Source organism: Hermetia illucens, chromosome 7 (assembly GCF_905115235.1).
Source record: "Hermetia illucens chromosome 7, iHerIll2.2.curated.20191125, whole genome shotgun sequence".
Lineage (NCBI taxonomy): Eukaryota > Metazoa > Arthropoda > Insecta > Diptera > Stratiomyidae > Hermetia > Hermetia illucens.
In genome coordinates, this window is record NC_051855.1 from 13,470,208 (window position 1) to 13,488,131 (window position 17,924).

Below are 17,924 nucleotides of genomic sequence, written 5' to 3' on the forward strand. Positions count from 1 at the left end.
TTTTTTTTAAAAAATTAATGTTTGGTAACTAAGAAAATGTCAGGATTTATGTATGTATAGGAAATACACAGGAAAGGTCGGGTGGGCCAAACAAAGGTAATAGCCATCCGTTGAAATAAAATTAGGATGGGAAAGTTAGCCTTAAGTTAGAAGTAAGCTACCAATGTTGAGTTGTAAGTCACTATTGGAAGAAAGAAATTTCGAATAGTAGAGATTGTGGGACAGATTGTCCCAGCACAGATTGTGCTGTTCCTTTATCATACTGGAGTTGCAAACATTGGTACCAAAATTAAAAATTTGACTGACGGTTTCGTCCAGGGCAGAGGCAACTCATCAGACGCTGCCTCACCTCTGGTACCAAGTCCACTTTGTTGCCGACCTGAGGTTTAGCTTAGGAATGTCCTAATTTTTTATGTTCTTCTAACCGTTGCTGTAGCTTGAACTTCGCTGGAACCTGCAAATCAGTGGACAGCAGTTTGCCCGTCTATGACCACTATAACTCGTTTTCTCTCACCTGCTTCATATCACAGCTGGCCGACCCACCGCCTATGTAGTGGTGGCCTAGCTGCACGATTTTTATTACCAGCGACATCTTTCGTGCACGGTAGTGCGCTGTGCCTGCTCGCCCGCTCTTCGTCACAGACTTCCACCCGCTACAAGGACTTGTACCCGTGTGTTTTGGGACTACACACACACATCTATATGCATATTGAGCTCTCACGAACCGGTTGGCAAGTTCAGCAACTGGTACGTTTGTATTGTGTGTGCTCTTATTCTTTGTGATCCCTTGGCCGTGGAAAAAGGACACGATTTCCTGGAAGCTTCACCGTGAATATTCGCTGACGAAAAATCACTTTTCATTCGTGCGGGTGGTCAAGATTTTGATTTTTTTTTTTATCGGAAGAGCGGAAGTGTAGATTTGAGTGCTGAGGAAAGCTGCTGAAAGGCTCGCCTCGTCATTGCGCTGAGTCGGGTAAACAGAGAAGCAGGTTCCGATTGATGTGAAGAAGAAAAAAAAGAAAAGTTTTCCTGCCAGTCACAAGTTTTGTGTACAGGGCATCCAAGAAGTCCACCCTCCGTTCAAGGGTGAAAAGGTGGTAGTGTGTGGTCGCGTGAGTGAGGTCATCGTGCATTGAAATCACTGCAGACAATGTCTCGGGTAACGCGGATCGCGGTCTGTTTAGCCTTAATCACCTTTTGCGTGCAAATCCAGCATGGATTCACCGAGAAGCAACAACATTCCCTACTCGATGGCGACAGCGCGGACGATTATCAAAAGCCCCGAAAAGGTGAGTGCGTGCTGAGCAGTCTTCTTTAGTGATAAAGTCAATAATTTCGGGGAGGCGTAGATACTGGTATTACTGGGGGCATCCTGGTCACCTGTATCGGCATTCAGCGGCCTCTCCGGCCATTACCAGATTCGATTCCGAAGAATCACTTCGAGAGCAATGAAATTCCATAGCAGATGGAAGGTGCTATTGCCGTGATTGTGTCATCCGGATCTGAAGTCAGATTTGATGTTGATGGTCATTTGTGCAAATACCGATTCTAGAAGACGTATCGTGGGAAATCTAGAGGTCTAATAGGAAGATTTCATCAGAGCTTGTTACATATCATTCAACCTGGCATTTCGAAGAATTAAATTCGATATCGAATTCCGAAATTCTGCAGCCCATGCGATATGGTCTTCTGGCCCCATGTGTGAAAGGGCACTGCGACTCTTGCGCAGGATGTTTTCAATTCTTCCTGCCCTGCCCGCAGTCCATACCTCATATGGTGGAGACAACTAGCTTTTATGTGTTGCTTTTGGATATTTCCCGCCGCATTTTTTTTTTCGGTTGCATGCCTGCTATCTTGTTGGCCCGCTGGAATAGATAGAATTTCCCAACGTATATATATATATATGTAGATACACAGATATATTCGGGTAAAGTATAAGCATCTAATCGATTTAGTACGAGCCCAAGATATTTTTGTGGCTCATGTGTGTCATACGCAAACAGTTGCAGCTATGCGGCGTGGAATTGGACACTCGGCCATACAGAATACTATGAAAGATACTTGTATCTGCCCAGCCAAGAGTAGAGATTTCAGTCGTCAGTTTTGTTTGTAAACAGTGTGGCAGATAAGAATGTCACAATTATAAATTAAGTAAATCTAAAATTGAGTATAAGCCAGACTGATAAGAAATCTGATCTGGACATAAGCAGTGGTAATATGAGTACTGCATCCGAGTATCTAGACAACAGGTAGATATCCGGTGTAGAACAATTAACTGACTCAGCGATAAGAAATACAAAAAGAATTCCAGTTAGCACAATTACAACTGGCTCTTACCATATCAGTTGGTATTTCAATAAAAAGACCAAAAATATCATACAAAGCTAATTAAATACTAAAGATTGCAGATATTGACTATACCCCGAGATCCTATAACAAATATTAGATAAAAGGTCAACGTATGCCAATTTCATCTATAGCTGCCAAAAAATTTGACAAGAATCACAGTCAGTCAATTCTTCCTTTCCTATATAATAACAATGGATTCTAAGTACTCCATAAAAAGATAAATTGCACATTAGATATTCTAACCTCGAATCGGTGACGCAACAAATGCGTCTATGTATGGCCTAATATAACCTGAAGAGTTAGATACATCATTTGATGAGAAAACCTAGTCAAATCAAGGTATCTCGTGCTGAATTTTATTGGCAATCATATTATAAATAAACGCTACGTAAGTGACCTCATCTATTGTCCAAAATTCTAAGTGCAGAAGCTCGAATTTTGTACTGATAATTATCAAGCAATAGAGGAATAACGATTTATTAAATTCATTATTTTTTTTTTATTATTTTAATTAGATTTTTAAAATAATAGCAGCAACAGTAAATTAGTAGAATGAACCTTCGCTAAATATTGAAAGTATCTCACATTCTTATTTGAACAGGACTCGATCTAGGACGTTTTTATATAACACATATCGCGGCTGAATGAACAGAGATTCGTTCTTTCCTCCCATTTAAAGTATCTGAGTGTAGGTAGCCGCTCCGAGGAGTCCAATTAGCGCTGTGGTGGACCGTTTTGCTTCCACAAACTCCCTAAGAGCGTGACTGCTCTTATGAGAGCAGGGAGACAGAGTCTAGCCGGCTCAGATCTTCAGAGTCAGCCCGTAGCATTCGAGGAGGAAAGCAGCTCTCCTACTCTGCAGCTAGGAATCTCTCTGGGGTCCCAAAAGAATTGTATACCCAATGTCCGTAGCCTGACTCTAGCTAGGGCTGGGCAATCCCAGAGGAAGTGCCAGAGGGCTTCAATTGTAGGGTATTCCGAACCTGGCAGCATGGTCCCCTATGGGCCAAAGTCCCGTGCAAACCGCCGTAATCTTGTGTGCATTTGAATGCGTCTGGCACAGGAGCTCTCCTGATAAGCGGGCCAAATCCTCCTTGACTTGGCACAGGTGGTAAGCCTTCGCCATCTAAAGCCCACGATTGCTAAGTTGTGCTAGTAGATTCCGGCTTGAGAGTCCCCTGCCAGACACCGTTTGTAGCCGGTAATGGGCTGCCAAGCGCAGAGCTCCGGATGGCCAGTAAGTCAACTCGCTCACTTCCTTATATGTTTCTATGATCGGGAACTCAGAGGAGATTGACCTTGAGCGTGCCGCACAGACCTCTTCAACGCGTTTCTGCATTGCACCGCCAACCTAGGCCATCGCCGAATATCAGGCCTTAATGACCGGTTGGTTTCGAATCATACCACAGCCATTGACAAGTTTCCAGTATCGCCAGTATTTCCGCTTAGAATGCACTGGCGAAACCTGGAAAACCGTACGGCATTGTGTGTATTCGAGAAAACTCCCGCACCGACTCCACATACCATCTTTGATCCATCGGTGAAGAATACTGCGTCATAGCCTTAAAACACACCGCCGGTTTTCACTTTGCCCTGGTTGAAAAGTTCACGGCAAAGTTTCTCGTGGCGTTCAGCTTGCTTCTGTCGTAGCCCGTGGGGGATGCCCAGATTTCCAGAGGTACTTCTAGGACGTGTAAGAGTACATTGCGAGCATCTGCCGGGCAGAGTCCCGGAGAACCTGTTTATAGTCCAACCGATCTTATCCTCGGTAATTACCGATTTGATAGTCTCGCACGACTGGGGTGGCCGCAAACCGTCCAAGCAAGGCTCTAACCCATAGTCCTCTTCGCTGGCGGGAAAGTGCATCTGAATCAGCAACTCCAAATTTCCACCAGAATATTCCGTCTAGGAGCCTTCTGACTTTTTAAGAAAGGATCGGCTCTTATGTTCCTTGGATAGAATCTTATTGAGCCTCGCGGATTACCTGATGCTTTCGATGTTCTGACAATAATCCAACCCCATCCAATAATCCAACCCCATCCAATAATCCAAGACCATCTCTTGGTGGTCTTAATGACCGACTTGCACTGCTTCGGGCAGTCCTTGTATGGCTACCAATATTTATGCCTGTAGCAGATACTGAAGATTTCCCTGGTCAGCATCTAGGGGCTGGAGAAATCTTCATTCCACCACGGTAGCAGTGTCTTCTTGCTGTATTTAGCAGGGCACGAGAATTTAAGGCGGTATCGAATGCGTTTTCCAGAGCCCCGACTTTTGACTACAGTTCGTCCGTCGTGGCAATATTGCCAATTTGCGCACCGGAGAGTTTGTTGTTAATTGCTCGACCAAACTTTTTCCAGTCGGTCCTCTTGAGGTCTCTGAAGGGTTTGGAGATCTCTGCATAGTCTTGAACTCTCTCTTTCGTCTTCCAGTTCTTCACAGAATGTTCTAAAGGGGTCTCGTTTCGAACACCTAACGAGCCTCTTATATTCACGCTGTGGGTTCCGGAAGATCGCCCGCTTTTGGAGTAGAACTTTATTACTAAGAAGTTCATTGAACTTTGTCCAATTCGTTTTCCAAGGATTCCGCCTTTGCTTTACAGACTCCACAATAGGCAGGCTGAATTCTAGGTATCGATAATCTGACAGTGGGACTCCGTCTAGCACCCGCCAGTCTGTAATCAACCTTTGAAGTGCAAATTGTTAAGTCAATTATTTTACTTCTTCTTGGTCCCATGGACGTAGGAGCGCATCTTTCGTTGGCAGTCATGATACGAAATGGAGATGATGCTCTACAGTTTTCTGATATGATGTGGTGATTGTCCCTGAGCACTTTCAGACTCTTTTGGTCCAGTTCGAATACCAATCTGAAACCCTACAGATTTATAGATTTTTCCTTGCTGGCATTCATGAACTTTACCCTTCCTTCGAGGGCCAGTGTTCGCAATAATGAACTTGGGCCGACCACCAGAACTCGAAACCGGGATTACCGGCTGGAATCACTTTAAGGCAGCCTCATCAGGGCATTCCAAATGGAGGAGCCCATCTCCGTTCCAGGCTTCAACTTAGGCGTTCCTGAAGGATGGTAAATCGCCCCTCTGACATTCTGCCAAGCCGCGAGCCGCGCGGGTGTAGACCCTGGTGCGAAGTGCAATAAAGCTTAGCCCACGACAGATGTGTTGGTCTTACACTTCTTGCGCTGACAAATTTCTCTGGACATCAACGCATCTAGTGGTGCAGCCATGTCCATGTGTCCTCATTCCCAAAGTGCTTCGCCTTCTTCCGCGGTGCCTTCTTCTGCCGCCAGCTTGGAACTTTCCCAGGTTGACGATCTCCGGGCCGTTTGGCTAAATTTCCACGTCCCCAGGTTTCTTTCTTTCACTCTTCCTGGTAGGGGTGAATGAGAAGTTTCTGACAGGCAGGATTGAGCCCCCCTAGTGGCTGAAGTTCGATTCTGTCGAGTCTTACTCTTTCGTTTGTCGGTATTTTTGGGCTGTAGTACCGCGGACGGCCTTGTTTAGTTGGATTTCCAATTTCTCCCAAGCTGAGAGTTTTCTTAGTTTCTTTCTGACTGGCTTCGTGGTAGGGAGGTGAAATGCATTTACGCATAAAGTCCTGGACTCCTCTCTTAGACGGACTGCTAGCTAAAAGGCCTCCCTGGACTGTTCAGGACTTTTACTCGGAACAGTTTGACACATTACCTCAAGCCAGGCCTATTCAGAATAGGAGCAAATCCCCGTGGATTCAGAGAACCTGAACTACCCTCGAATCTCTCCTATCCCTATCCCTCTTTTTCGTCTTAAGAATGCTTTGAGTGTAACATGCCACTCGGCTCCACGTGTCTTCACTTTGTAGCATGGCCTGAATTAGGGTGTCCGGGGACCGAAGACACCCTTCCATCGAAAGGTGATGGTGCTTCCACCTTCTGCAGAAGAAAAAGGTGTGGCAGGCATCATCCATCACGACCCTGCAATAAATGCAGTCGGGCGACCGTGCTTTATCGATTGTATGCAGGTAAGATTGAAAATACCCATGTCCGCTGAACAGCTGGGCTAGGTAATAGTCAACCTCACCATGCTTTTGATTAAACCACGGCTGCACGTTTTTTATGAGATGCGCGCTCCATCTACCTCTCGATTGCTGCCATGAACAGAGAGTACATGCTTTCTTTTCACAAGCGGCAACTTCCTTATTTCCTTCGCCTTTCCTGAGGTATATAAGCATCCGCCCCGCATCATGGAGAGCGACCGGAATAACTCCTGCTATCACCATTACAGTTGGCTCTGAGTCCGTACGATAGGCGGATGTAACTCGCAGAGCCCCTCGTCTTTGTATTTGCGTCGTTTACAGTACATCTTCCGGTGCTTCAAGCATGCTGCACCATCTCACAGAATTAAAGACGTTTCTTACGTCAAGGGTCACAAGGAGCACCACTCACCCACAGTGGCGACTGTGTACCTCACACAGTTTTACCGCTTGGACCACTTCCTCAATGGCATCAATTATAGATCGTGCCGCTCTAAAACCATATTGTCCTGGTGAGAAGTCTCTGTGACCTGTGAATCCCTGTACATGTTGGAAGTGCTACATATAAAGGGATTCTGCCATTTTGTGTTGAGTTTACGGGTTCTGCTCTATGGCGCGGAGGTATCGGCTAATGCCGTTGACAAAGAGGTGCATCGTAAACGCCATGCTCAAGTGCAGAGGCGGGAGCTTTGTGAGTAGCGTCTTCTTATCGCATTGTCTCCGAACCCGCCGTAATGGTGATCTCCGTTGTCATTCTTGCCAAGGAGCGGAAAACTACCGCCGTGAGGGCGATAGCTTAAGAGAGGTTATTGGCCGCTGAAGAACGTCAACGCCCCCTTACCGAGTGGCAACTCTCTTGGTAAAATGAGCCAAGGGGCAGATGGACTGTGTGGCTCATTGACAATTTAGACCTGTGGCTGAACCGAACGCACGGGGAGCCTGATTGATACAGTATTACCTGCACAGGATTGGGAAAGCGCGATCTCTTGAGTATGTGTTCTGCAATAGAGTGGCGGACGACGCTGAACACACCTTTTTCTCTTGCGAAAGGTGGGACGGCTTTGGTCAGCAGCTGTGCATGCCGACACAGGAGGCTCTCTCCAGGCAATATTGTCGGAGAAATTCTGAGGGGCACTGATAGCTGGAGTCGTGTTGCGCATTATGCTCGGGCTCTTTTTTGTGCAGAAGATTGAACTCAACCGGGGAAGGGACGGGATGGCGAGGGGTTCCCTGAATTAACAATTCCCTTCCTACCCTCCCCTCCCTTCCTTGACTTGAAGGCTCCCAAAGCCTGGAGAGCGGGCACTCAGTATGCTGGGCGCGTAATTCCCAAAATCCACCCCAATATTCTTTCGCTTCCGTCACCGAAAACTATACTGTCTGGACCCTCTGTTGGGATTGGTTGAGTGATCTGAAACAACTCCGCTGGTTCCTCGCGTATGTTGCATTTTGGACACGTCTAGAGTGACTTTCGCCATACCGTCGTAACCGATTGCATATGACAGAAAATTTCTGCTTTAGTGTGTCCAGAGTTTCAACTACGGGTGTGTCACTGGGGATGGCATAGTTCCTGTAAATCCTAATGTGAATCAGTCTAGCAATGGAGATGCATAGAGCCTGGGAATACCAGGTACTGAAACTGTTGCCTGCAGTGCGGCGTGGTGTTGTTGATGCCCCCACTTCTGTCCCCATCGACTCTTAGCCACCAGTTTCCGCGGTGACCTCAAGTCGAACACACTTCCTGATGATGACGGGGATTGTGTCACTGCGAGTAATAAAGCGGTACTGGTCTTCGACATGCTGCACAGTCACGTGCGGGAAACACTCGACGAATCTTTGGTGCAACAAGGGGTGGTAAGATGTTGCACCCGCGCCGCCGCTATTTCGTAGCAGGAGCGGATGATGAAGAGGTTCATTTCTTCAGTCCACTTCATCCGCTACCTACGCGAACCTGCTGAAGTGGTCGCCACAGATTGTGGTGAAACAGCTGCAGCAGGCGGAGTAATGCTCCTGGTCGTCGTCGTGGCACCTAGACGCCCCACGACTAGCAGTTTCGATGCCGTGCTGTCCATCACGGGAGCCCTACCCAGTCACCAAGTCAGACGACTCCCGCCGGTTATCCGTACCGGACCTCAAATTTCTTCTTCTCATTTTTGGTGGTGCATTTTAACCCTCGCTGCCAGGTGTGGGGATAGCTTCCTTAGTGAGTAATCTGCAAGGCTTGAAAGTTCGTGCGCTTTTCTCACCTACTCCCTGAGACGCTGCGGTGGCGTACAGCCATTCAGACTGAAGCTATCCATCCCTCCTGCTTTAACAACCGGGATTGGGACCGGCTACGGCGGAGTTTGGCGCCCCCGGGTGAGGGTGTGTTCAACAAAGTAAATATTTTTTAATTTTAATCTTCTTAAATTTAATTAAAATTGCATTAAATCAACAAAAAAAACCCTACAGCTTTCCATTTTTCTCGATTTTATCTACAGAAGTCCTGGAAAAATCATATCATGGGCTGATTCGTGAAAATGAGACTTTTGTTGAAATTACGCCACTAATTAAAGTCGATGAACGAAAAGTATGCATGTTTCGCATCCTGAAAAAGCAACATCATGAAATACCGTTCCAGGTAAGTTATTTAGGTCCTTTGAAGCTTTACTGACTGCAAAATTCAAAAGGACGAAAAGTCTTTTAGAAAGATCAACGTATTTTGACTTAACTCCAGTTAATTTATTTTTTTTTTACTTCTTCGTCCCTTTCGTCGTCCCATCTGTCCATCCGTGGTCCAGATTGAGTTAGTGAAAAACCTGGGAATACTGAAAGCCCGCCGTACCCTCAACTGTGAAAAACGGCGAAGCTATCGTTTTGAAATTGAAGCAATCTTTTGCGATGGATCCTATTCACTCCCAGCTAAAGTTCATATCTCGGTGATCGATATTAATGAATATGCCCCGACTTTTTTGCAACCATCCTATGTGACAGAAGTAGATGAAGGACGTTTGTATCAAGAAATTGTTCGTGTTGAGGCAACTGATAAAGATTGCACGCCACTTTTCGGAGACGTATGCAAATATGAACTTTTGAATAATGATCAACCGTTTACGATAGACAATGATGGATCCATTAAAAACACGGAACCCTTATCGCATAAACTATCACATAATCATATCCTGTCGGTGGTAGCGTATGATTGTGCGATGAAGCAATCTGCGCCGGTTATGGTTAATATCAAGGTGAAGAGGGTTTGCGAAGCTAAATTGACAGGAGTGCCAGAGCGAATTGACTACACGGTAAGTAATTCAGGAACAGGATTTGTACCATAGTCTTATGGCTATTTCTCTATAGGCTAACTCCATGGAGAGCCCTTCGCTGTTCCCGAATCTCCACCTGGATCTCTGTGACATTCATTACAGCCACGATGAGATGACTATTCGCTCATCAGTCATTTTGAAAGTAAGCGGTCCTTCTTCCCAACTTACCCCTGTACATGTCCTCATTCCTTTGCAATGTATTATTTGCAGACGAAACACATATCCTTTGGTTGCGATCGCGATGTTACAGAATGCTTCCGAGGTCATGCTCTTGTTGATCTTCTACAAAAAGGTACCGAGTGGACTAAGGATTTAAGCTATGATGAAGGTTTGGAGCCGGTATTCCACTTTGATGGTACCTTGGGTGCTATAATCCCAGAGGCTGTTATGCCTCACCATGACTTCGCATCGCATCCTTTCAGCATTGTGACCATGTTCCGTCATCTCAATTCATCCTCGACTAATAAACATGCCAAGGAACACATCATATGCAGTGCTGATGATCACAGTGAGTAGTACTTCATATCCCACCAGACCAAATATAGCGAAAGATGTCCCTTATATTCCTGATTCCAGAGATGAATCGACATCACATGGCCCTCTTTGTACGAAACTGCCGCTTGATCCTTCTGCTCCGCAAGAACTTCAATGAAGGCGACTTGAATATATTCAGTCCGGCCGAATGGCGCTGGAAGATTCCGCAGGTTTGCGACAATGAATGGCATCACTATGTCCTGAATATTGATCTCCCGAAAGTTGAGTTACATATCGATGGCGTGAAGTTTGAATCCCAAGCAGAAGATCATCACACCAACCCTGAAGTTATCGATGATTGGCCACTTCATGCCGCCCATGGGGTTAACACCACCCTAACCATCGGTTCATGCTATCAAGGATCTGAGAATCGTTTGAAACATGGATTCAACGGTGACATATCCGAAATTAAGTTATCACTCAATAAGCTGCTTACAACAGAAGATATCAAATGCAGTACGAATTGTGCGGAGAATTTGATCCCGCCCCCCGAGAAATACTTCGAATCCGACGAACTGGTACAGTTTAACACGCAACTGAACGAAATTTACATTGAGGGCACGAATCGGACGAGTATTGAGCTGCTTTTGCAAAAAATCCAGTATATCAATTTGAAGCCAAACCCGACAATTGGTCGTCGTAATATCGAAATTCGAACAACCCTCGCTTTTGCCAGTCACAGCCCAATTCGTCTACCAACTGTTGAGACCTACATAATGGTAAACGTTCCTTCTGTGTCCATGGAGGTAGCGCACTCAACCGTCTCAGCATCACCAATGAAGCTTGACGATCAGCAACAACAGAAGCTACTGGGTGATACCAAGAATTCCTTGAAAGGATCCCTGGAAGACATTGAGAAACCCAGGATTGAAATTATTGGGAATGTCAACCATTTGGTTTCGTATCCAGACATCAAGGACGGCGTAAGGATTCTTGCTAACATAAGCATCGTGGTTTATTCAGGAAGTGAAGCACCTAAAAAATTGCAAACCTTGGACTCGTGTACGGTGAGTGTATTCCCCAGCTTGAATCCGGATCATGAGGAGATCTTGCTGGATGGCGATGAGAGTCTTTCGTCAACTTTGGATATAAAAACGAATATCAATAAGGAAGGAGTTGAAATGATTGGATACGATACCACCGAGAACTACTTGGATGTGCTCAAGTCGCTCGTGTATACGAACAAGAAACCTGCTTACTACTTGAATCGGGTATTCAAGCTAATGTGCTCGCAGGCTAACGCACAGTTCAAGAGCTCCGAATATACTTTAACGTTGACTGTTTTGCATCCAAAGCAAACAATTACGACTACTTCGATTCCGGCCACTTATCAACAACATCATGGTAAGTTCGAAGGTCCTTGCATACCTTGACTCGCCTCTCGATAAAGGGTGACCTTAAATTTTCATGAAATGAACCCCAATCTAGGGTCCTAGATTTTCGATCCTCAGCAACTCAGTATGATTTTCTTTTCTTTTCTCAGAACAAATTGGCGGTGTTGTTGCACATGCCATGGTCCATACGCATGATGTTCAAGAGCCGAAATCTCGAGTTCATAACATTGTCCATAAAGGTAATTTGATCCTCTTAAATTTATCAAAGCTATTGACACTATAACTTATTCTGTCTGTTCCAGCGCAAAATTCTCATCCGACAATGTTGATCATTGTTATTTGCGTATTCTTCGTAATTTTACTATGCGGCGTGTCCGTTGCCCGACTACGTAATAACAATCACAAATACATGGAGAGGCACCAGCCTTGTCCAAAGGTAAAGATAACCTTTTTTCCGAAGCTTGCAAAAAATTAAACTAAATCAAAATGGAGAACTAAATTTCCTTTCGTTCCCCTATGACTTCACGCGATTTTTACCTTTTACCTTTTTGTCCTTACAGATTACAACCGAGCAATTGGACTGGGACGATTCAGCACTCACGATAACCATCAATCCAATGCAAAATGATGTTGTATCGGAGGAGAGTTCCGATTCCGAAAATTCTGATTCGGATGATGATGAATGTAAGTACCGTTTTTAAATCTATGCATGACAATAAATGATTCCAAGAGCCTACTAAATTGATGCATCTGGGGGTTATGTTAGATCTCGTTCTTTCTCTCCTTCCTTTGGCGTTCCCCAAGGCTCTATATTTGGCCCCCTACTCTTCCTGTTTCGTCTCCGTTGGACTGTGCTCTCTTGCAGTCCAACCTTGATAATTTGGTCCGTTGGTGCTAACACTTAAACCCTCCCAAACATCCTTTTCCTATCCTCTTAGTGGACAACCCCTTTCACTACTGACCTTCCAAGACCTGGATGTAATATTCGACGATAAACTTCGTTTTAATTCCTACTTCGCCGACATCATCAATAGACCTTCTAAAATGTCTGGTTTTATCCTACGTTCCTCCTCCCGACTTTACCTCAATTAAGCCCTCCTTAACACTCTTCAATTCCCTTGTCAGAAACATCCTTGAATATTGCTGTGTAGTCTGGTCCCCCTTCCGCATTCGTGACTGTCGGGCTCTTGATGTTGTACAACGCAAATTCACCCGGATCCCTGATGGACTGCTCTGCCAACTCGGATGTTACTTTCCGCATTGCCTCTCATAACACACGCGTGCTTGCATAGGTAATACACTGCGTCGATGATCTCACGCGACTCGTTTCCGTAGTTCGAGTAGATTGTCCTGAGGTAGAGTAAGGTGGACACTCGAGGACTGCTTGGGAAACATTCTCCGGTGGCGGTGGCAGATCGGTTTCCAGTTCCGCGAACGCTGGCTTGAGTTTCTCGGCGTCCGTTCACGTCGACTTCGTAAAGGATGTCCGACAGACGCTGAACGACTTTATGTCCAGAGTACGGCGGCGATAGAGGTTTCCGCGGGGCATCTAAGCTTTTTATTCACGAAGGTTTTCTGTCTATTTCGGTGGGTTGTCGATAACGAACTCGTAGGGGCCCGTTGACTCATTGCAGTACCCTACAGGAGGCAATGTGGTCAGCATTGCACTCGCCCGAGATTATTACCCTGATTTGACTCAGGTACTCATTCACAGCTGCGTCGACTCGTATCCGACGGCAAATCACGATACAAATTCCACTGCCACCAGTGAGATTTGAACCGTGACCTTCCGTACGATAGCCTTGTGCTCTAACCACTCAGTTATCCGGACAATTCATCTACTCGTCCTTAAGTGAGCAGGGTTTCTGCAGAGCGGGTTGCCATTTTGTAACCGAGTCTCTACGGGTCCCCATTCACCTCGTCCACCAAATCCTGCCACCGCTTCTGTTCCCTCCTCCTCCTCCTTTTGGCTGATCTGTTATCGTCGCACATGCTTCCTCCCGGTTGTTTAAATATTGTCATCTGCTCCACAAATTCCCCGGTGTTCACTTCCGCGATGTTGTACCCACAGGAAGAGCGCCAGGGTGGTGCACATCAACAGATTACGTCGACCACTTCGAAAGCGATGTATTGATGGTCATTTGCCGAGAAGTCTTCTAGAATTCGCCACCCCTCCATCAGGAATTCCGACGCGTAGGTTACGTCGGCAATGTTCCCCACATTGGGGTGGATCCGGTGTTTGAAATCACGAGTCCTGGTCTCGCCGCCACTGTGAGAATTCGTTTCCCTCTGGACTCTGGGTGAGGCATGCTCCCTTTCAAGCGCCCTGGCATTGAAGCCACCCCCGATCGGATCCACCTCTCCTTGCCCAGGATAACGTCCTACAGAGCATCAAGCCTGCGGAAAAGCCCATTATCATCTCATTCACTGAAAAACACTACTCCTAAGCCCCGAATTCAGACAAAACCTCAGTTTTAGCTGGACAACTGGCCTCATATGCGTTAATGACGACTGTGTTAAGGTGTTCTGCCACTGTTTCTAGTTCCAGTTCGATCTTGATGTCACCGCCCCCTTGAAGGCAATGTTGTTGCTCAAATGCGTTGCATAGGATTCCCAATCCGTTCTCTTGGAATTTCTTATTATTCTTTTTACTTCGGAGTTACCCTCAATGTCGAATCTGATTATCCTGCGAACAGACATAGAGGGTTAATCCGATACCCTCCAATTCCTGACCATCCCGTTCATTAGAGGATTTCCTAGAGTTGTGTCTAGTACCTCCTGTCTAGTGCAGGTCACAAGTGTTGGAAGTGTTCCCTAAGTTATATATTTCGAACTTATTGCTAAGAATAAATTCAAGAAGGTACTTCACCTCTTCGATCAGTGTCGCTGCTTCCCCAGACTTCGTAGTGGCCATTGGCATCGCAGCCGAGGAGAAGTGGTAACGCCCTCTTCTCACAATACTACATCAGTTTTGCGACTTGTTCCGGTGGAGCCCGGATTTCGTATCTTGGGAAGAATCCCAATACCACGACTGTCTCTCGGGTGCTTCTCCCGGCTTCCAATGAGACTTGGATAGCCACAAGGTCTCCGGTCAAGAACTCTGAAATACATATGTATTTTAAATTACGTTTAAGAATTATGCAAGCTCTTGGTTTTTCACAACAGGAGTCCCAAATTACCTGCATGCTTTCGCCTTGCAGACCGCGAATCTGCTCCGGTACACCCACGACCCCTGAGCCAGCACTATTCTAATGTTCTCGTCGGAACTTGCCCTTGCAATTACCGCAGATGCAGCTTTCGCATGGTGGAGGTTTATCTGGGCTATCTTAGTGCTGGACATTGGCTTCGTTATTGTTTGGAGCTCTTCTCCATTCTCGGAGTATCGCTCTCCTCCTCCAACGCTTTTCTGCGCATCGCTGTCCATCCTGAGCCCTAGGAGTCCTAGGTCTAAGTCGTTCAGCTTCTGCTCTTCACTCGGCAACAGGTCTACTTCCCTGGTTGATCCAGTCCTTTTCGCCTCTACGGCTTTCGAGACTACTTCGGGGACCTCGGTATGCTTTTCACACGGTGTCTCCTCCGAGGTGTCTTTCCTCGGTTTTTTCCTGTGCACATGCACGGGTATGTTGCCAAATCGATAGCTGATATGGCAATTCCGACGTTTGATTGTCTCCAGGGATCAGTCATCTACCCCGATCGTGAAGAGTTTACCCTTTCTCTCCACCTTGCTTCCGAAGACTCTCCTTAGTCGCGTATGGAGATTCTCATTCTGAGCGATTAGGAGACCCATAAGATCTTCCGTTTCTATTGCCGCGGCTTTTGGTAGAAAAACTGTCACCATGTGTGCTCTTGGTATATCATCCCCAGCTCATGTTGACAGTTTTGCCCCTTCCTAGCCTGGCAATTTAGGAACTATGGTTTTAATCCACTCTGCGGTGTCATCCGTCGCGCGGTCCATCAATATAAGACCTGGTCGAAAGCGTATCTCGGTGAACACAAATTTCGAAGTCCATTCCTTGCGCATTTGCCTGACGACATGGTCTTCGATGACCGCACTAGCATAGCTAATGGCGGGCTTCCTGAGTCCTGCCTTCACTTTTGACCTGCCCGGGTTTTCTCCCCACTTGGGTTCAGGTTTGGATTTTTTTTGGGAGCATTCCCTGCATGCGGGCTGATCTCTGCTGCTCCCCGCTTTCTCGGCCCCGGTGGAGATGGTTTAGGTCTATCCTGAGCCTTCTTTAGGACCTATTCTGGTTTCAGGCCTTCCTTCAGGTAGCGCAAGTAGTAGTAGTACCTGTGCCACTGAGACCTATCTTCTTTCTTTACGTCTGATATATAATATTTATCTCAGACGTGCTTTTGCTGGTCCCTGCTTTTTGAACAGTGGCGTTTGTTGGTTGTTGTCTTCTTGGGTGTAATTACTTGGCTCTCAGTATTTCGGAGGTGTGCCTCCACCTGATTAACCAGTTTGTGTGCGGTACGGGGCCCCGCTTTATTGGTTTTCGTTGACATGACACTCTGGATTAGGGGAGGTGTTTTTCGACTCTCCAGTCTAAATCGGTAGCGTTTTATTAATAGTGGGGTCACATCGTACAGGGTGTGATCATCACCACTCACTAACGGTTTCGGTAGACGAGAGGTTAGGCCCCTGGAAAGCCACTCATCGCCCTAGAGGAGAGAGAGCTTATTCTTAGAGAGAGATAGGTTGGCCTCAGTGAGCTATGTTCCGCGGACAAGTTTCATTCGCTAAAGGGATTGGATGAATTTATAGTTTCATGAATGGTCAATTTACACAGATTTGACTTTACTAGATGAACTAAAAACCATAGTTAAATTAGGACTAATTTTTTTTCTGCTACTTTTATCTTTCTTCCTACAGTGATCAATGGAAAATATAAGAATGTCAGTCAGTTAGAATGGGACAATTCAACAATGTAAATAGCTTCCCTGGTATTTATATTTTTTTCTTCTGTGTGTAAAGCACACATTACCACACATATACACACATACATTTTTATTTACTTTGTAAAATATATATAAAAGCAAAATTGATAAGAAAGAAGACGAGGCGTCCGGAACTATAAAGCGAACGATAAATAAAAAAAAAAACTGAATAGAAACATGATAAATTATAACTTAATTGATTTCTCCCAAAAGGAATGTTTCGAACAACAACAAAAAAAAATCTAAATTATACTTAAAAGTATTCCATTTAAGTAAATATAATTATAATAAAACAAAAAGAAAGATGAAATAATGAAAAACTAACATTTCTCATGTTGTAAGAACAAAAATGAAAATCATATATGTAAGTCTCTGTGTTATCAAGAAATAAAAAAATGAAATAAAAATACAAAAAAGATTAATAAGAAATGGAAAGATAGAAATAGTGTATTTAACATTAAAAATAATGAACATGAAACACAAGCAAGGATCCATTTAAGAAAAGAATGAATGTATGTAAAATGTACACAATTTATTTTATGTTAGCGACTTTTTTTTTTTAAGAAATAAAAATATAACAAAGGAATATGCTTAATGCATTTATGTAATAGTAAGAAAACAAATTGAAAATTAAGTGAAATAAAAACCCTATTTGTGATTTTTAGATGAAAAAACAAAAAAAAAAACAACAAACAAACTAAAAACAAATAACAAGCAAAGCGCTATAATCTTTGAAAAATAATCTCTAAATTGTGTATTGTTATTCAATGGTACATGCACATGCACACTTAGGTCCATTATGTTCACGACAAAAGGATATGTTATATGTTATTTTACATATAATTTTTGGCACACGTAAGTTTATTTATTTTTATATTTTTTTCTACCAATTTTTATTCAACTTTAACCTAGTGTTTTCCCGAATTTTTTTTCATATTTTTTTAATAGATATTTTCTATTTTTTTCAATTTTCCAAATTTATTTTTCAAACATTGATATACGGTTTATTACGCCCCTATGGCCGTCCAAACACATCATAAAGTTAATGAACATATTATCAGAAAGAGGGGTAGAAAATAATGAAAAAAAAAAGAAGAAATTAGTGGAAAAAGATCCACTTAACCTAGCGAGCAACAAATATATATAAAAAAAAAAGATAAATTCCAATAATAACACATAAGTCCTAAATTTCGTGTAATATTCTTGGAAAACTACAAAACGAGACAGGAGGGGAAAATCAAAAGAAAACAACAAGGAGTGTCAGAACACCAGGAGTATGAGCACATTTTTATTATATTCGTCTTTGGAGAATAGGAAAAAAAAAATATAAATGTAAAATGGTCGATTATTTGGAGCGAGCTAATCTACATATGCACACACACATATACACATACAAAGCTGTATTAATTGTTATTTATCGATAATTGAACTACAATTAA

General features: G+C 44.4%; 1 protein-coding gene across 1 annotated transcript; it reads left to right on the plus strand.

The window, feature by feature from the left end:
- The first annotated feature begins 595 nt into the window (after nucleotides 1-595).
- Nucleotides 596-17,669, plus strand: LOC119660948 (calsyntenin-1). The gene is made up of 10 exons (XM_038069960.1): nucleotides 596-1,289; nucleotides 8,855-8,994; nucleotides 9,155-9,655; nucleotides 9,711-9,818; nucleotides 9,887-10,184; nucleotides 10,253-11,554; nucleotides 11,694-11,783; nucleotides 11,847-11,980; nucleotides 12,105-12,228; nucleotides 16,421-17,669. Exons 1-10 carry the CDS (start codon nucleotides 1,151-1,153, stop codon nucleotides 16,477-16,479), a joined length of 2,895 nt encoding a protein of 964 aa, XP_037925888.1. The 5' UTR covers nucleotides 596-1,150; the 3' UTR covers nucleotides 16,480-17,669.
- Nucleotides 17,670-17,924: the final 255 nt, after the last annotated feature.

Excerpts from the sequence above, each read along its gene's own strand:
- LOC119660948 (XM_038069960.1), top strand. The coding sequence starts at position 1,151 with ATGTCTCGGGTAACGCGGATCGCGGTCTGTTTAGCCTTAATCACCTTT. Across the intron at positions 11,555-11,693 it reads CACTTATCAACAACATCATG|AACAAATTGGCGGTGTTGTT; the intron begins GTAAGTTCGAAG and ends TTCTTTTCTCAG. Across the intron at positions 11,784-11,846 it reads TCATAACATTGTCCATAAAG|CGCAAAATTCTCATCCGACA; the intron begins GTAATTTGATCC and ends TGTCTGTTCCAG.